The sequence below is a fragment of the Haplochromis burtoni genome, unplaced genomic scaffold (genome assembly GCF_018398535.1).
Source record: "Haplochromis burtoni strain Fernald_Lab_line unplaced genomic scaffold, NCSU_Asbu1 Contig_37, whole genome shotgun sequence".
Lineage (NCBI taxonomy): Eukaryota > Metazoa > Chordata > Actinopteri > Cichliformes > Cichlidae > Haplochromis > Haplochromis burtoni.
Window position 1 is genome coordinate 1,307,742 of NW_024582398.1, and position 19,935 is coordinate 1,327,676.

General features: G+C 38.3%; 2 protein-coding genes across 3 annotated transcripts in view; one reads left to right on the forward strand and one right to left on the reverse strand.

Moving 5' to 3' along the window:
* polr3a (polymerase (RNA) III (DNA directed) polypeptide A) overlaps positions 1-6,848 on the forward strand; it is a 24,555-nt gene extending 17,707 nt beyond the window's left edge. The window contains exons 27-32 of one of the 2 annotated variants that reach the window (XM_042219733.1): positions 139-231; positions 877-1,041; positions 2,649-2,813; positions 4,463-4,594; positions 4,686-4,818; positions 4,903-6,848. In XM_042219733.1, coding sequence (XP_042075667.1) covers positions 139-231; positions 877-1,041; positions 2,649-2,813; positions 4,463-4,594; positions 4,686-4,818; positions 4,903-5,051 — 837 coding nt within the window. In that variant the 3' untranslated portion in view covers positions 5,052-6,848. The remainder of the gene's footprint in view (positions 1-138; positions 232-876; positions 1,042-2,648; positions 2,814-4,462; positions 4,595-4,685; positions 4,819-4,902) is intronic. The other variant, XM_005919585.3, reaches the window with a different exon arrangement.
* Positions 6,849-8,530: 1,682 nt separating this feature from the next.
* Positions 8,531-19,048, reverse strand: LOC102309689 (pyroglutamylated RF-amide peptide receptor). The gene is made up of 6 exons (XM_005919582.3): positions 18,403-19,048; positions 17,018-17,176; positions 15,775-15,836; positions 15,034-15,269; positions 12,993-13,090; positions 8,531-12,863 (listed from the first exon to the last, which is right to left on the reverse strand). The coding sequence occupies exons 1-6, from the start codon at positions 18,767-18,769 to the stop codon at positions 12,466-12,468; spliced, it is 1,320 nt and encodes a 439-aa protein (XP_005919644.1). The 5' UTR covers positions 18,770-19,048; the 3' UTR covers positions 8,531-12,465.
* Between the last annotated feature and the right edge of the window lie 887 nt (positions 19,049-19,935).

A 19,935-nucleotide genomic window follows, 5' to 3' on the forward strand; every position in this document is an offset into this window, starting at 1 on the left:
TTTTTATTTATAAATCAAAGCTTTGAAATCATTACTAAGGGATGTCAATGGTTCAAGTAGAGGTGTTGTTTTTAAAAAAAGAAAAGAACAAGCTGTACAGAGCTGTAATAAGGTAGGTTCTCATTTTGTCCTTTACAGATTTCTGAGTACATAGAAGAGGTTTTCCTTCCAGATGACTGTTTCATCTTGGTGAAGCTGTCACTGGAGAGAATAAGACTGCTGCGACTGGAGGTACCACAGCTTTATTACTTTTACTCCCACTTTGTGTGAACATCTCAGACACTTCCCCTCCTTTCACACCTCTAAATTAGTTCTGAATTAGTGCACCTGGGATGTTAATCTATAGTTTTAATTGTCATTTTACGTAAGCTGGGATACCGTTGTGCTTGTAAAAGTAAGTATGAGGCCTGGGAACTCAGGGATACTGTTAAAACGGACTGTCCAGCGCTGCTTAGACTTTGTTGTGTCCTCATTTCTACTATTTTTAGCTTCTAAATTATATTTGAAGAAGAAATAATGTTAATTTTTTTACCTTCAAGGTTGATTTCAGGATGTAATTCATCCTGCATATTTTCAGTACATGTTGGGGTTTTGGTTGAACTGCTTTAGAATAAGGGAAAATCAAAACATGTGTTTTTATACTCTCACTTTTTGCTTTATGTGCAGTTACAGATAAGTCTGCATAGCTTAAACTATTGGAACACTGAATTCTTTGTTTTCTCTACCTACTAAAATATGATAATACTGCATTTCTTTAATAGTAGCAGCTACAGCACAGTGCTCTGACTCATGAGTGCCTGCAGGTTAAAGAGAAGTGCGTTTGTGCGGCGTGGAAAAGAAAACAAGCTGTGCCTTTGATTTCTCGTCTCTTCTCAGGTAAATGCAGAAACGGTGCGTTACTCCATCTGCATGTCTAAACTGCGAGTCAAACCGGCAGACATCGCTGTACACGGGGAGGCGGTGGTGTGCGTGTCTCCTCGAGAGAACAGCAAAAGCTCCATGTACTATGTGCTGCAGTCACTAAAAGCAGAACTTCCCAAGGTGAGAATGTCATGTGTGCAATGGTTGTTTTCTTTTGTGCACACATGCTTTCTGTGTGCAAATTGAATTCAAGGTCAAGGCTGGTCAGGGCTTCTTACCTATGGAAAATTCATGTTTAGAAAGCACAGATGCTGCACTGTGGTTTCTGCCGATGTCTGAGAATACTGTATGGATGTGGAGCAGCTGAACACTGAATGGCAAATTTGTTCCTTTGTGATACTGGGCTTTATAAATTACACTGAATTGCCTTTCATAGTAAATTGAGCAGTAGTTTAATTGCTCTGTTCAATAAAATATTTAAGAGTGTTTTACAGTGGACCTGTTGTGCTCATTTTCACTGCTTTACTTTTATTCTTTCACTCTGGTTTAAGCACTAAGTCATGCAGCGTTACTCCATTAAAGTATATTTATTGTGTTCTTGGCCTTGGTGGAAACCTTTAGTTCATCCTTTATTTAAGAGCAAAAATCAACTTTATTTTCTCTGCCTTCCTCCTTCCCTTTGAGCTGACTTTCTTATCGTTATCTTACCCTTGTAAACAGATGGTCTGAGCAGCAGGTGGGAAAGGCTGCTGTGAAACTGATAACCATATTAAACCTTTAACATAAAGTGTATCGTATTTCATATTTTATATCATGTCTTGGGTTTTTGAGGCCCCTAGATCATTAGTGTGATTATTTATTAACCCTAACTGTGACCCCCATTATGTTTTTGAGAAATAAATTGACCCATAAAACCAATATATGCATTTAACTTTATTGTTGATGTTGTTATTGTGTTGTTTTGTTTCTTTGTTTGTTTTTACCTGAAGGCTTTCCGTTATTTGGTAAAGATTTAATATGTCACTGTGAATGTATGACAGAATATACTAGGGGTGGGGGAAAAAATCGATACTGTGTAGTATCGTGCTATTTTGTTTGCTAATAATGTATCGATACAGGAACAGCAGAAATCGATATTTTGTTATAAAAAAAGTTTTTGTGGACTGGAACATGCTCTGACTTCAGAGCATGTTGATCCTTTTTCTGAGCAAGAATCCTGACATTCCTTCACTGTCCAAATGTGTTTAACTTTTTTTGGCAGCAATAAACATGACAGTTTACTTATTTTAATTTAAGAAATGTTTTATTTTAATTAAGTTTAAAACTTTTTTATTTAATGTAAAATTATATTTTGTTTTAATTTACTTTCAAATTCTTCAGTTGCTGAAGGGGCTGCATAGTTTTCATAAATTGCATAGTTCAGAATAGCTATAATTGTACCAGATGGTTGCATTCAGTTAAGTTGGACTAGACTGTAATACAAACCGTTCAGTTTGTCAACAATAAAACTGACTGAAATGAGAGAAAGACTGAGTGTGAGACTTTGATATTAGATAAAATGAATATTGATAAAGTTTACCTTTATGTACAGAATCTGAATATCGCAAAATATTTTTAAAAATTGCAATAATATCGTATCGTTGGATGTATGGTGATTCCCACCTCTAGAATATACTTTTCAGTACATGTTCTGAACTGTTTAATGCTTAAAGTGCACTCAAAGCAGGGATAACATGGAGTCCTGTGTATTTTCTTGTCTTAGCTGTTTGCACTTACTCATTTGAAAGGTGGTGGTTCAAGGGATACCGGAGGTTGCCCGAGCTGTCATTCATATTGACGAACAGAGCAGCAAGAGTAAGTACAAACTCCTGGTGGAGGGGGACAACCTGAGAGCGGTTATGGCGACACATGGCGTGAACGGAAGTAGGACCACTTCAAACAATACTTATGAGGTATGAGTCTTCCTTCCCCCCCCCCCCCAGTGTCAAATGTTTGTACATCATACATTCTTCTTTTTTTATATCAATCAAAATTGATATAAAAAAAAGAAGAATGGGGTGCAGAGGTTTTATGGTGAATTTTCTTTTATGCACACAGGAGGCTCAAAAGTATACATACAGGCTCAAATATATACACATATTTGTAAAATGGACCGATTCTTATATAGCGCTTTTCTACTCTCCCGGAGCGCTCTATACAACATGCTTCATTCACACCAGCTCATACAAGCACTTCTAAACTTCTAAGGTGCAAACTAATGAACATTCACACTCCGATGAACACATCAGGGGGAAACTTGGGATTAGTATCTTGCCCAAGGATATTTGTCATGCAGACTGGGAAAGCCAAGGATCGAAGCGCCAACCTTCCAATCAGTAGCTGATCTGCTCTACTATCTGAGCCGATGGTGGAGCCACCTTATACAATATAGGGGCTTGTGTATATATAACCTTTGCAATTTGCTATAAGTTATTTTACCAAATAACCTTTGGTAAAATAATGTTTAGCAAATTGCATCTTGACCACAATTTTGGCTGAATATCTGCCCACTCTTGGGAGAATTGGTAGAGTTGATTGAAATTGGTTGGTTTTCTGCACAGACCCTACGTTTAAGCACAGTTTAGAAATTACAGATCCAGCCATTATGCCACCAGGGTTAGCTGCCACCTGTCAGCTGTTACAGCACTCTTTGATTTTCTTGTTGTTGGAATGGTTAAATGCTCAGAAATGGGTGTTTGTGTGCCCAATTCCTTTTGTTTTTAAAGTTATTAAAGATGTGTCTTGAACACTTATTTACTCTGGAAAAATAGCAAGTGAAAAAAATTATTAGAAGCCCAAAATTAACAGGCTATTCATTCCCATGATGAGAGTAGGATCACTCTGCTGAAGATTTAAAAAGAAAAAAACTGCAAAACTGAAGCATTAACATTTTTGCTGTCATTGATGGGCAAAAACATTTGCACAGTTTTTCATTCACTTTTAATTAAATTGCCATCATATTTGTGTCTAATATTGTCCCTAAGTGTTATCATTTGGTTAGAAATGAGTAGAAATATGTGTTAGAGGCTCATCAAGTTTTCTTGTTATATGATACAAGTTTAATTAATTAATTAATTAAGATAAGCAAAGCTAGTTTAAAAGTGTTTCAGCCTAGATCAGCTCTCACTACTTTGCATTAATGCTTTTATCTAACAACACAAAGCCTGGTCCATAACGCACAGGCTGTGAGACAAAATGACTCTAAGAGAGCCTGAAGTTGTTGCTGCTGCTACACTCAGTATTCAGCCGTCCTTGTAGGCTGGCAGTTTTTGATATCTCCATCACTCAAATGGAGCACTAAGTTTTCTAATACATCCACTCTTGTGTGTTTAAAATAAATAAATGAATTTCTTTGATGAACCTGTTGGCTCAAAGTGCATAAAGTAACGGACAAGTTTTAAAATGTCAACTGTAAAAAAAAAAAAAAAAAGAAAGAAGGAAAACAATCGCATAAATTATGCCAGCTGAAGGAACTGAGAACACTTTCAATTGGCTGTGGGGAGTCTGCACCAGGGCTTTTTAAAATGTGTTTTTTAAACAAGCTTTTCTGTGCACTTGATAGGTCGAGAAGACCTTGGGCATTGAGGCTGCTAGATCCACAATCATAAACGAGATTCAGTACACCATGGTGAACCACGGAATGAGCATTGACCGACGTCACGTCATGCTTCTTGCAGATCTCATGTCCTATAAGGTAAGAACCGCTGATCTACATACATTACATGAATTAATATCCTTTCATCTCCTTGTAGGGGAACTAATGTAACCATCTTCTATCCTTAAAGGGTGAGATCCTGGGAATCACCAGGTTTGGTTTAGCAAAAATGAAGGAGAGTGTCCTCATGCTGGCTTCTTTTGAGAAGACAGCCGATCATCTCTTTGATGCTGCCTATTTTGGACAGAAGGACTCAGTTTGTGGTAAGCTGCTGTTTCATCTGCATAATGAAATTGATCTTCGTGGCTTGACTGGCCTGTTAACATCCCCCTGTGTTCCTGTTTCAGGTGTGTCTGAGTGTATCATCATGGGGATTCCAATGAATATTGGAACAGGACTATTTAAACTGCTTCACAAGGCTGACAGAGATCCCTCTCCAGTCAAAAGGCCTCTCCTCTTTGACAATCCAGACTTCCATTTACCTTTGATCACATAGCATCAAAGGACAAAACAGCAGGGATATTTCAAGGTTTTTTTTCATAGCTGACAAATATTATCTTCAACTAGTACAGAAGTGCCTGCCAATGTGTCACATCATTTTCTGTTTGGGGATTTAACAGAAAATGGGATTGTGTATTTTTGCTGGTTGATAAACTGTGAGAAGACTGAATTTCATTTTAAAAGGCTAGCAGCGCTCCAGGTAGAATTACTTATTTAAGTTAAATTTTGGGTAACAGCAAAAAAAGCAAAAATGTAAACACTTTAAGGTCATCATCTTGTGTTCCTGCACTGATCACACTGTGAAAAACATTGTTATAAACAGGTGTCTCGCTAACATGAGAAAGATTACCTCTTAATTATGAAACAGAATGGATTTCTTCTGTGCTGGTACTTAGTTTTGCATGATATATGAACTGCTTGCATCTTAGCGTTGCAGCTTCTCCCACATCGCAAAGCTCATATTTGGTTGTTTGACATTTTTATTGGGTTTATTTTTTCTTCAACATTCAGTTCAAGAGAAGTTCAGTTTCAGTTCAGAAGTTGATCTTTTTACATCTTGTAAGAAACCTGTTCTTATAATAATGTAAATAATGTAATAAATAAATTACTCAAAGCCATGTTCTTTGGTATTTACAGTGATTTCTACAGCAGTGTTTTAGGGTCATACCATCCAATTTAGTGTGCTATTTTTTTTATTTTATTTGAGTAGCCTCAATTTACAACTGTGTCTTTTTAGAGTCCTTATTAGTGTTTTTTTCATTGTATCTAGTGCAGAGTCCAGCCATCCAGTGGAAGGATTATATATGAGGAGAGGTAAAAAGAAGTTCCACTTTGCACCATTCACACTTAAAGCTATAGCCCACTGAGACTCACCAGATAACCTAACGCATACGGTCACCTGCTGAACAAGTGAGCTAAATTGACACCTTCTTATTAGTTTACCTTTAACTGATTAATTTACTCAAGCTGCTCTGATGGCAGCTGTAGCTTGGCTGATCCCCAGTTTCTTTCATTTGAATGTCTGTTACTTGAAGTAGCTGCAAATAAGCATTCATATGACTTTATAGCCTAAAAGCTCATGGTTAAAGCTTTTAAATGGCCTCCTTATATTTCTAAATTAAGAATTTGAGTGCAGTTGCATTCGCTGAAACTAATGTGTAATGGCTAATGAGTTATCTTTGTGCTTTTCCCCATGTAGTTAAATTTGTTTTTCAAGGAAAAGCCTTGAATTTTACTCATGTTGTTGGTAGAAAGAGGTTTGACATCAAATATAGAGATGATCAGATCAAAGTTCAGTCCAGTACACCGGTAAGTACTTGTGTCCTCAGTAGTTAAAAGAATCATTCCTGTCTCTGCTATCAGGAAATAAAAGGCTTTTGGAGTGCTATAATGGAAAATACAGTAATATGGTCAAAATGCTTTTTGGGGCCCAGCTGGCTTGTTTTATCCTTTTAACTTGTCATTGGTTGTGGCAGCCTTCGCCAGTGAAAGTTCTTTTAATCTGAATGCAGCAACCAAAGGTTTGTGTTTAACCTTTTTCTTGCCCATAACAGTGTATGCCAGTCAGGTTCTCTGATTCATTAGAAGCTCAGCTGTGAACTTCAGAAGACCCCTGGAGCTTGCAGGCGAAATCTTTTATCGTTTTATCTCCAATGACCAATTACGCCCTCTCCCCTCCCCTGCTGTGACTTTGGGTTAACACTGGAATCCTTAATGGCTTCCATGAATAGAATAATTGAAAACTAATAATAACAGAATTTATTGTCTATATGGGGTAAATATTTGATATTTAAAAGACTGATTTTAGGTGGCATATTCTTTTTGACTCTTCAAATATAACTAAGCACTTGCGTATTTCATATTGCTGCAAGGCATCTGTTAGTTTGCTTAGCATTACAGGTGCTACAGCAAGATATCAGGTTGAGCTGAATTCTGATGAGTCCCATTAATAACCTCTTTCAGAAATGTTTGCCCCTGTGCGTGTGTCCTTAAGCACATAACTACTCTGGAAGAGAAATTCTGTTCTTTTGAGTAGAAGGGGAGGAAAAAACTGAAACATCACAATAAGGTTTAAACTGTCTCACTGTTCATATTCTTTTGCTTAGATATTCACAGTAACACAACACATTTTTTAACATTGCTTTTCTTTCTATTGAGATCACAAGTAGAAGCTGTTTCCCTTTCTTCAAGCAACAGGTGAAAACAAAGTAGTTACACTTTGATACCAGTATTATTAAAACTGTCTAAATTTAGCACTGAAAAGGGTGGGACTTAAGCATAAAACTTAATACACTGCTATGAAAATTACTTATTTTGCTTCTAAATCTATAAGCTTTTCTATCTATCTAAGCTGTTTATAATCAAGTGCCTATCCAATTTAAAATGGTTTTTTTTTTTTTTTTTGCTAAGTTGTCTGCTGTGTGTAATTATAACCATGGTTCAAGCCTTGACTATAGAGCCTTATGTATGCTTGAATGATTCATAGGTAAGTGTTAACTGGTTCAACAAACAATAAGCATTCCTCCAGAAATGTTCAGCTTCATGGACTGGACTATAAAAGAGTCAAAAGGGAGCCAGTGTCCTAAAACGTTTAAAAGCCCTTCGAAAAACCTTTCGAACTATCCGGTCTTTAAGTGATGACGTGACGAATCCTACTTCCGGGCCTAAAGTAGTCTGCGTTTAATATGGCTTTTGTGTTGTTAACATGTTTAATGTTTTGTATTTTCTTCTATTTAATCTCAAAAAGCTCCTAAAACACTCAGTGATCACTGTTGACCTACCTCGGCTTTTATTACCACTAATCATTTATTTAAGCTCAGTTTTTAAAACCTTACGATGTAACTACAGCCCAGCCCATGCAGCAGTATATGAATGACTAACCTCGTATTGTGGATGGATTATCTCAGTTGTTCTCCTGGCTGAAGTCTGGTCCGTTTACAGCATCCTGCCATGCGATTACATTTGTTCCTGACCACCGAGAACACCGAGACCACCGAGTGGAAAAAAAGTTAGCTTGTTTATAGCGAACATAGCTGTGTCACTAGCGGTCACGTAGCACATCATTATATACCAGCTTGCCAAACTTCAGTAACCCTACAAACGTCACTGCTGTTTAGTTTTCTGTCTTCATTTATGTTGGAAGTGATAACAGAGCTGTACGTTTTAATTTGTTTCCAAAACCCTGCAGTCAGGACATGCTATATTGTATTTAGATGGAAGCTAGCAAGCTAACTTCCTGCTAACTTCTAACTCCGTTAAATGTCATAAATTCCGTTTTCATGGATGGCTGGATGTTAAACTCAATTGTTACACCTGGTAGAGCAGAACACTGATCATTTTATTAAAGATGAAAGACTTTAGACAGTTTTTCAACTCTCAGTAATGCCACAGTGATTGTTTGATATATGGACCTGCAGCGGAGTTTAGGCCCAGACACAGCTAGTGACGTCAGACTTAAAGACCGGATTGCTCAAGACCACTTTAAATTTTAACATTTGAAATTGCTCAGACTCTTTGGAAGCAAAAACTGGAAAAGATGAAGTGGCACAAGACTTTTTTGCAGTACTGTATCAAAAGTGAGTTTTGCTGTCAAAAGGAATTCTGACTCTAAAAAAATATCCAGAGACCTGGAATTTACAGAAAGAGCTCTTTAATGCACAAGAAATAATTCATGAAATAAGCAGTAATCGATCCGGTCTTCTCGTACACAAATATAGCCTGCTCATGCTTAAGTGATAACATGTCGCACACAGCGTGAAAAGGATTCACATCTGCTCTCACAAAGAGTGAAGCACTACACTGACCGGATGCTCTTTGACAGCCTGTGTCTGTCCTCCTTTTGTCTCTTTCTAGCATTTTGCCAGTCAAACTTTATGACACACACCTGTTTCCTGTAATTCCCGTTCACTTCTTTAAGTTTTGTCTTAACATCCTTCAGTCCAGTCACGGTCTTTTAAATGAACGATGGGTTGATTGTCAATGAAATCTTTAAATCCTGCACAGTTGTAAAAAGTAAAGCCAATCTATTGTTACCAGCACAGACTACTTACCACAGAGCGCTTTAGTAACCATAGAGAGGAATATTTTACTACATCAAGAGCATAAAATACTACTGCTTATGTGAGCTTTCACTCCAAGAGCTAAGATTTGACAAACATTTATAGCCTTTTACTTCAAAGCCATAAACTACAGGATAATAAGATATAAAGTGGAAATACTACTGAAAATGAACAGCATATATCTGCCTGTGACTCTCCAAAGAAAAACAGCAGGGGCTTTCTCCTGATTTACTCTTTTATCAATCAGAGCATTGCTCAGTGCTGTGTAAATTTGTAAATCAAGAGGTCCCATGACACAAAGACAGTGCTGTTTCAACAGCTGAAATGATTGAAAAAGGCTGCAGAACACATCAAAATTATCCAGACCGCCTAAAGCATCATTAGGGCCCAGCTGTTTAAACTAAACATAGCTTTAAGCACACACAAAGCATCATCCAATTACATTTGATAATCCGGGCAATCACAATCAGTCAAAAATCAGAAAAATACTAAAACTGAAGCAAAGCCTGAACTTCATGCTCAGAGAACACAAAAGGCACATGCTATGCACCTTTAGGCGGCTATCAATGGGATTCACCAATAATTCATGTAATCTGAGTTTGATAAAAGATTAAAAGGAGCTGAAATTATATGTTGCTGTATGCTGCTGTAGGAGTCTTTCCTCAGAGTTTAATAAGCGTCTCCAGTTTCACAGATTTAACTACAGCTGACACGTTTGCAAGTGGCTGCAAGGAATAAACACAACTTGAGCTCCTATTAAAACTTTTCTGAAACCCTGATTTGATTCTGGTGAGCACGCTCATATGTAGCATGAAACTTGTGTTTAGGATCGTGGATTGTGCGCATCCTGTCATGCAAAGGTTGTGTGTGTTAGATAGTAGAAACGGGCAGTTTTATATCCAACATGTTGTCAGCAATGAGATAAGAAGGCTGTCTGATTGTTCAGTACCACTGAGGCGGAGAGATGCTGCTTATTTACAGTAGTGCACTCTATTGCAAATTTTAGCATGATTCATGAAAACTCAAAATGCATGCTAAAAGTAGCATATTGATAATATTTTTAAAGCTTCCACAGTTTCACAACAGTACACCGGTAAGTACCGGTAACAGCCATGGTTTAAGAGAAGCTAAGCTCCTCCCCTACCCGGGGCTGCACTAAAGACTAAACTTGGTCTCGTTGCAGACCCTCTCTATATACAGTACCATTATCTTCTGCGCTGACAGGGATTATTTAAGGCTTTGGAATGAAATACTTAAAAACGTGCAAAGCAAATCTAGGCCAAATATAGATAACCTAGAAATATATATATATATATATATGTATTTTCCCTTAAGCACAATTGATGAGCTCCAAGACAGAAAGTTTAACACCAAAATGAACAGGTACTTAAACTTTAACACTAAAGACATCAGAGTCGCAAAAATATTACACAGACCGACTTTACAAACTCTTCTGTTTGTGTTTTTATAAGAAGTCCACAGTCACAACTTGTACCTCGCTTACTCGCTCGAGTATATCCAGCAGGTTTAGGCTGTTTCACTCTTTTGAACATCTCATTCTTCCACAGTCGGTGATAAAATAAAATAAAAGGCAGACAGACTTTCTGTCATGATTACACCTCATTTTGTTTACATTCATTGTTCAGCATTCAGTATGCATTTCTAAAACTCTTCAGACGGTCAACAGAACAACCACTGATCACTTTCTTTGTGTTCGCGTTTGCATTGCTTTTTGCACAAAAAACATCAGCGACTACAGCTTTCACACATTACATTGTGAATAAATGTGGAGTATGTTTTACCCTCTAAATGTTTTACTCTGTCTGCATCACTTATAAATGGAGTAGATTTGGCTTGTAGTCCAAAGCACTTTGAGTCATTAAGGAAGCCTTAAATTTATGACCACCCACTTCCATTCCAATTTTCATTGATGTTGTCATATGGACAGCCATTTAGGAAATTAAATATGACTGTATGATTTGTTAAAATACACTTTGCAAGCTTATTCAGGTGCTATTGTTCATATTTTCATCTATATTCCTGAAAGCAGAATTCTGTTTAGTAGTGGCTGTATAAGATAGAAGATTTAAAACGGCTCACAGAGGGAGACGTGGTGGACAACAGAAGAGAGAACCTTTTAGATTAGGGCAATTATAATGAATCATGGTGTAAACAATGGCCAGTGAGAGACTGAACTGGGGATACAGCCCAGTCTGACTGTTCCACAGTTGGAACAGTTGTGTAAACGGTGATTCATTCTGTAAAAGCATCAAAGCAAAGCCCACTGAACCCTTTCCTGCTGTGTTTCTGTGACTCTGTTCCTGTAGGATGCTGGTTTCTACAAAGAGGGGCAAATCTGTGTTTAACACGTTGTGCAGATTTCTTCCAGTTATTAAGACATAAGGATGTACAACTTCAAATGCTGACATAATGTGTTGTGCATGTGTTGGGTTTGCCATGTTTGTGTGTTCTGATTGACGCACCCGTTGTTGTGAGCTCAGACGAAGATTATTTTTGTATGCAGCAGCAACCTTGCAAAGCAGTGTATTAAGACAGCCGACAGTGCGAAGAGGTTTGAAAATTAGTATTCATTCCTTCATGTATTGTGAGCTTTAATCTTATTAAACTGTACAGTGGCTATATTTACTTTCTTATGATTTCACCTGCTCAGCTTATGATTAAATAGTCCAAAATAGGCTTACACACATTCTGTGATATAATAAAAATTTGTATCTAAAGGATGGTGACTCATGGAAAGAGGTTAATCTCTGATCTTAAAGGTTTTCAACTGAATTAACCTGAAACGAGGTGTTTTTGCTGACTTGAATGCAAATGCCAACTTAATGCGAATTTAGCTGTCGGTGAAAGATTAGGCATCTCTTCTAAAAGCATAGCTCTGCAACGTCCTCTACATTTTCATTTCCAAACAGTTCCTGCTGTGCCGTAATACAATTTCAGATCATTTGGGGTGACATTGAACACTCATGCATCATTATGCTTTCATGAAGAACTGCTGAATGTCCTCCAGATTTTAGAGACAAGCGGAAATGATTTCTCAGTAGGGTCTGATCACCCTATACTCAGTTTATAGTTAAAGTGTCTCTTTGTGATATTCATTAACAATCTTTCTTCTGCGCTCCTGACCAGCATGGGAATACATTCCCTAACTCCTTGCTCTGCAGAGATAAATTATCAAGCTGTTGGACTTTTGCATCTTTCAGCCACATCAGTGAAACCTGAAATCACATTTGATGGCCTTGCAGCTGCTGGCCCCAAGTGAAAATAATTGACAGCAAGCATAGCAATCCAAGGTAAGCAGTTAAAACACCTCAGATCCGGGACAGTTCCTTCTCATTTTACTTGAGAGGAGCTGTTTGCAGGGAGCTCCGTTTGAATGGTGGAGATTTTCTCTCCCATTATTTCCAGGGAGCTCTCTCTGTGTGATGATGTCGAAGGGCCCTTCTCTGCTGAGTGCGGCTCCAGGCTATTGCCTTCGTCTGGCTCCAGGAAGGCTTCTCTACTTTGGGGTTTGATGAACTGCACACTCAGTCTAGGGGCCGCCACAGCGCCACTCTGCTGGGTAGGCTTTCGAACGCAGTGGGAGAGGGTGGAAAAGCAACTCTTCTTGAAGTTCTCGTTCATGAAGGCGTAGACGATGGGATTGTTGAAGCTGTTGAAGAACCCGATGGCCTGAACAGTGGCGATGATCATGTTGAGTGTGACTCCGTCGTATTTGTTCTCCAGGTCATCTGGAGGACAGGATAATTACACATAAAGAGGATTGAAGCTTTTAATAAATGGAAATGTGCACTTAAGCAAGATCTTTTTTTATTTACTCCTGAAACCACAGACCCCTTAATGCACCAGGCAATGCTTACAGTATTCAAACAGCATGTGGACTGTGTGGAAGGGTGCCCAGCAAATTGTGAATAGCAGAACAATGGTGATCATCATTTTCACAGCCCTTTTCTTTTTCCTGTAGAAGGTTAAAAAAAAATCAAAAAATCAAAATCGTTATATAAAAAAATGTAAATTACACAAATGTAACACATGTCTTATTGCAGGGAAAAAGCAGGTGTGACCAGGAACATTAATCATGGCACTCTTCTTGCATTGGAATGTACCAGAGAGATGCAACAGTGAGTCACTGTGGAAGTGAGTCTGTATTTGTGTGAATTTCTTCAAAAGACGTAATCACCTTTAGCAGCAGTACCTCGAAGAAGCTGTTTTCTGAACTCTCACATCTTTGTGGAGAAATTCTAGCCTATTCTTCTTTACAACGTTGTTTGAGTTCATTGAGGATTTTGGATATTTGTTCCTGCACAGCTCTCTTAAGGTCCCACCACAGCATTCCAGTAAGGTAGAGGTCTGAACTTTGTGCATTTGCGACACCTTGAGTAATTTCTATTCTCAGCAAAACTGTTGGAGATTTGCTTCTGTGCTCGGGATCATCGTGCTGTTGTATGACCCAGTTTTGGCCAAGCTTTAGCTGTCGGATAAATGGCCTCAAATTTGACTCTAGAATACTTTGGTATACAGAGGATTTCATGGTTGACTTGATGTCTGTAAGGTTTTCTGATCCTGTAGCTGTAAAAAAAAGTCCAAATCAACCCTCCGTCACTGTTTTTGAAAGTTGGTATGATGTGTTTGTTCTGATACGCTCTGTTTGCTTTTTGCCAAATGTGGTGTTGTGCATTACAGCCAAACATCTGTGCTTTCTGCTCTGTGCAAAGGACATTATTTAGAAATTTGTGCTTTCTTTAGATGAAATCTTGGAAACACTAACCTAACTTATTTTTAGAAAGATGAGTTTTTCTCCTGGCAACGCTTCTACCAAGCCATATTTATCCAATCTCTTTCTAATTCTACTGTCATGAACATTAACATTTAACATGCTAACTGAGATGTAGCTCCTTGATCTTTTCTAGTTTCACTGAGCATTGCACAGTCTGACCTCGGGTTTCATTTGCTGTAAAGAAATAGGCACTGTGTTGACACACCTAAATACTTTAGAACACCAAACTGCCAAAACCTCAACTTTTATAAGGTGCTCGAACATAGCTGATAGTCAGTTAATCAAGTGTATTTGATTAGCAGTACTTGGCTGCTGCTTGATCTCTTAATTCTGATGGAAGCTTTAAAGTTTTACTTAGAGTCCTATAAAAGCTTTCTTTTTCACAATACAATAAATCTTTAATGAACTCAGCCAGTATCACATATTGCAGGTCCAAACTATGCTACCTGGTGGCAAAAGTATCTTAAGTGCAGTGCCCTAACGATTCTCCTGGCCCTAAATGTATAAACATATACCCATTTCAGTCTCTGCCTTTCACATGTTCTCTCCACAAGAGCAACAACATTGCTCAAATGACTAATAGTTTATGTCCAGGAGAGTAGAGTGGAGTACAGTGGAGAGCAGGTGTTGCATCTTCTTGCAAACCACCTGTTAATGTTAGTTTCAGTCAGTAAAGATAATGTTCTGTCCTTCCCTTAAATCTAACTGTAATTTCTTTGGATTGCTGTCAGTCTTGCACTGATATTAATAGCGTAAAATTAACTACTAACATGGCATGCAAGTAGACGTCACCTAATCTCCTTATTTTTTAAATACAGGTGTTCTTTTTCTTCTTCTTTTTTTGCTTAACTGTTGATTTAACCAAAAAAATAAAAAATAAAATAAAAGTTTAAATGTTTTTTTTTTTTTTTTGAAGAGCAGGTTCATTTCTTTTTGTAAAGATGACTAGACCATGCAGCAAGGGCAATAATGCAACAACAGTGCCCCCATTCTTGACCTTCCACCCTCAACTATTGACAGTTCAGTTCTGTTAATTGGAATGCAAACAAGACCAAACTGAAAAGAAATGTCATCTACAAATAAATATGGCGGTTAAATATCTCCATCAGACTTGTCTAACCCACCTTGATATCTTACTGATCTCCCTGTGGTTCATGGTGCTGAGGACTGAGGCATCACCCACCCTCTTGCGGATCCACAACTCTATGCCAATGCATGTGTAGAGAAATAGCATGGCTGCCAAAGGGAGCAGGAAAAGGGCCACCATGATGAAAGTGGTGTACGCCTGCCTGTGAGTCACCGAGCTCCAGCTCTCCTGACAACACACATGGTAGTGATCGTACAAGAAGTCGTACTTCACCTGAGATATGGAAAAAGAAAAGCTTTTAGTCATGGAAGAACGGTCAAGACAGCTGAAGTAGGTCTGACTGACAGGGTGGTTTTTATCCAATGCTTTACTACATTTGATTCACACTCATGCATATTTTTTTTCTGACAGGTTTGGTGTGCCAAGGAGGCCATCTGATAGTAGTAGGCTTCCCTGAGAGGACATAACATATGGTATAATCATGTTATGCCATCCCACCAACTAAAAATGATTACTTTTACAGCTTTAATAAAACCAAACCCCAAACACAAGATTAAAATTAGGGTAGTTTAAAATTTGAATTAAATCTCAATTAAAAAGCATCTATTCACAACATTTATGGCTCTGCTGTGAGTGAATTTAGAGCCTGATTCAGGTGGAAAGTTAAGATAAAGCCAACATGTCTTTTCATCTGTTGTGTTCAGAGGGATTACCAGGAATGTGAACCTTCTTCAAGCTAAAAAAGGCAATCTTATGTGTTTTTTTGAAGGGCACTTACCTTTAACTGTTGCACAAACAGCATTGGTGAGCCCACTATCACTGAGGCAATCCATACAAGTCCTGCAAGAAACAAACAAGTATTTAATACCATCAAATAGAAAACCTATAACTTTAATACTGTGTCTGCTAAGGCATTTCAAGGAGAGCAACTTTTTAGTGACAAACAGCAGTCGCAGTAGCCCTACAATTAAATACCTCTCTTACGTAATTCATAATCTGTCAATCATGTGGACTCTCTGCGAGATACCTGCATTTTCCTTTCTTCTTTATTCCAATAATGCAAAGCCCAACCCATAACACCAGACATTGTATGGCATGATGTATTGACTTTTTTAGACATGGTTTAAATTTAAAAGGAGTATTTCTTAAAGAGGGGGGGGGGTTGTTACTTAACCCCACTTACAGACCTGTGACCAATTTAGAATAACCAATTAAGAACAAAATAATGGCAGGCAATACTTAACCTTCACCACTGAAGACTTGTGGGAATTTATTTCCCCTAGAAACTATGCTAATAAGATACGTTTTACAGCAATAAACCAGTGAAAGCATTCTACTGTGGAGGCCTTTGTAATTTTGCCTTTGTAAACCTCCCCAGTGGATTTAAATGAAACAGTCAGGATGTGATTGGTGTACATACTTTCAGGTTTAACTCAACAGGTTTAAGGAAGGATTTGTATTAACTGTTGTTGAATTACAGATATTTTTATACCCTGTCCCACAGGGTACCCATTTTTAGATATAAGGATTATTTTTTTAATACTTGAAAACTCTTTACAGTCAATGACTGCCAGAGATCTAGAACCCATGGACATCACCAAATCCTGCATTTCCTTCCTTAAGATGCTCTGCTGGGACTTTGCTGTAGCCATCTTCAGTTGCTGCTTGTTTGTGCTTCTTTCTGCCTTTAGTTTTGCAGTTTTTGCAGTGTACTTTGGATCATTATCCATTTGCGCTACAAAGTGCTGTTTGATCAATTTTTCAGCATCTGGCTGAATCTGAGAAGAGTGTAACTAAAAAGATTTCACCCGCATGTTTGCTCGAGAGTAACACTTGCTTTATTTGAATCTCTGATAAGTGTCTTGTCAATTTGGCATGCAGAATTCTGAGCCTTGCAGTTTAGGCAACACGCACATGTAAAACCTCATGTATTTCTATCTATGAATCAGCATTGCTGCGAATTTTCTCACATAACAGAGGATGCATAAGTACAACATGCCACTCTGGTAAACAATCAATACCTAGCATCTTGTATGCTCTTCTGGACGAATACTGCCTCCTCATTTTCAGTGGGAATACAATACCCTGGTATCTCTCAATAGCAATGCAGGTCATTGTTAGGATGCCTGTCACTATGGCTGTAGTCTGTATGAATGGAACAGTCTTGCAAACCAGAACCCCTGCAAGTAAAAAAAAATAAATAAATATAATAATGAATATAATACAGCATGCAGAAGAAACATTTTACAAATTATGATGACTATTTATTAAAATGACTAGCTCAGACCTGGCTATGTTCTTGCTATGATAGGTTGTTTGTCAGCTTTTAACAATATTTCTGCAGGTCAGTGTTAAAAACTGTTTAATATATCAGCTCCCACTTAGTAACCACATGCTGATTTTTAACATCAAGCCCAAGAGGTAATGATTCATATAGTGTTTTTAGAGGTTGTAGATTTAATGCTTCATATCACTGAGAGTTAATACAGTTATGTACAAGCCTTAAGATACTATAAGACATTGAAATAACACCCTATCACACTGTGAGGAGACAGCACTTTAAAGACTCTGCAAATAGAATCACCCCTTTTAAAAATAAAAAACAACAACAACAAATTGTTCTAGTTATACCCATTATCCAGTATTCATTATATTCAGTATCCATTGCATTAAATAAATGCTGATATGAGCATGAGCTTTCATTATCTATGCTGTAACAGAAGTGGACATAACAAGAAAACAGTCTGTAATTTTAGAATAAAACATTATACAATGTAAGTGTGTTAATTTAATTATTTAAATGTCCACATCGACAGCCACAAATTCAAAAAATACTTCAGTGCATGGTTTGGGGGACTAAATATGATCAACTGGCAGTCTGGAGCCAGCGGTGCTTCACTTGCCTCCCGCTGTGACTTCCTTCAGGTTTCTGACTCATAGCCATCTGGGTTGTTTTTTTTTTTAAGCCTTTAAGAGACAGGAGGTCTTTATCTGCCATTTAAAGGCATTAGCTCATGGTGGGGTTCCAAGAATCTCTTTAAAAGTTCATTCCTCCGAGGATGTTTTTCCCACCCTGTTCTGACTCTCTCTGGTGCCTGAAATGTGCACATTTCTTTTTTTAATGTGCTGCTGTACTAGATTTCATTCATTGCATTTTTGAAGCTTTACTGTGGCTTATTGTAAGAAAGGGACATCTTTCTGAGGTGCAGCATGTATCATTATTATTCAGCTTGTGCGCTTAGTTAAAGTCATGGATAATCCGAGGTGTAAACTAATGGCACATTGTATCCCCTCACAGCAGCAGTCTCGCTATTTAATATTTAAATCTTATTCTTATCGAGAAAACGATCCTCGTGCCTGACGTACTATTAAAAAGTTGGTGGCTTAATATAAGTTCATAACTCACCGCCGAACCATTCAGAGGAGATGTTCTGCAGCAAAGTAAACGGTATGCAGAAGAAAGTGATGAGCAGGTCGCTGACCGCCAGAGAGCAAATAAAAATATCTGTCGCCGTCTGTATCGTCCGTTTCTTCACAATTATGTAGATGACCAAACTATTTCCAGCGAGAGCCAAGACGAAAATAACCACATACATGATCACGAAGGTGGTTTTGGCGCTGTACGGTAACTCGGGGATGTAGACGAGCGGCTGGATGTTGTAGGCGTTGATAAAGTCCCGACGGCTCAGGTTGTAGTACTGGAGCATCTCCTGCAGCACTTCAGGAGTTATTTTAGTGGAGCCCTGCCCCGAATTTGTCGAAGCTGCGGCCATCCTGAACTGTGTCCTCAACCTTGAGACGAACTTGGCTGCACTGGGAAAGTAAAATAAAGAAATCAATCAGCGGGAGCTCTCAGTGGAAAGCTTCTTTTTTAACCTACAGGTGCGCATCTGGGTGTTGCTGCCTCGCCTCGTTCATCCACCAGACCCCGATGCTGTTGCTGCTGCTGCAGATATGTGCTCCGTGTGTGCGTACGGGTGAGTGTGTGCGCCCGCCCGTGTGAAACGAGCTGGTCAGAGGACAAAGTGACAGGCCAATGGACGAAGTTGTACCATAGGCTCTCTGAATGCCTCTATCCTCAGATTAGATCGTTTAGTCCTGTTAAACTATAAATACACGCAGTTTAAAACAATTAACCCGTCTATAACTTTCTCTTTTTAGTTAACACTCCATGCAGGGTGCTAATTAAGAAAATTAACTGGACATTTTTCAAACCATTTTGGCAACTCCATGAAGCAAACTAAAACACAGATGCAAAGTACAGTCATTTGCAATTCAGTGAAACCACATATTTGCTTGAAAATAGTTCAAAGCCAACACATTCATAGAGAAAAACTGTATTGCTTTGGAAATTTGATGTCAGAAAAGGATTTCAAAAAACTTTAACACGGTCTTGCATCACATGCATGTGTTTTTCTTCACAACATAGTAAAGGCGTTTGGGGATGGAGCAAACCATTTGTTGCTTCTGGAGTCTTTTAAAAGTAAATACGTCTCACCACTCACAAAGACTGCCTGAGAAAATAGCAGCTATAAGGCTGCAAAGAAGACCAGCATATATTACTTACGTTACATAAAGCCATTAAAAATAATGGACAGTTACAAAAAATCTCTGGAAGCAAGGAAAAGAGACAAAAACATTGTTGAATAGCTGTTATCAGTGAGCTCTTCAGACAGCAGTGCATAGGAGACAGACATAGCTGAGTGGAAACAACAGTATCTCCTAAAGCACACTTCTGAGGAGTGTTGTCTGTAAACACAGTTTACCACTGCATTCACAATTGTAATCTCTACTCAAGATTGACTGAGGGGAAGTGATAAGACATTCTAATGGATCAAAATTTAAAATTCATGCTTCCTCCAGGCTAAAAAGGGAGCAGGACTGTCATTAGACACTTCCTGAGCCAGTAAGTTAGGGTGCATCAGTGCGGATGACACTT

Excerpts from the sequence above, each read along its gene's own strand:
- LOC102309689 (XM_005919582.3), bottom strand. The coding sequence starts at position 18,769 with ATGGCCGCAGCTTCGACAAATTCGGGGCAGGGCTCCACTAAAATAACT. Across the intron at positions 13,091-15,033 it reads GAGATCAGTAAGATATCAAG|GAAAAAGAAAAGGGCTGTGA; the intron begins GTGGGTTAGACA and ends AACCTTCTACAG. Across the intron at positions 12,864-12,992 it reads CCACATGCTGTTTGAATACT|ATGACCTGGAGAACAAATAC; the intron begins GTAAGCATTGCC and ends CCTGTCCTCCAG.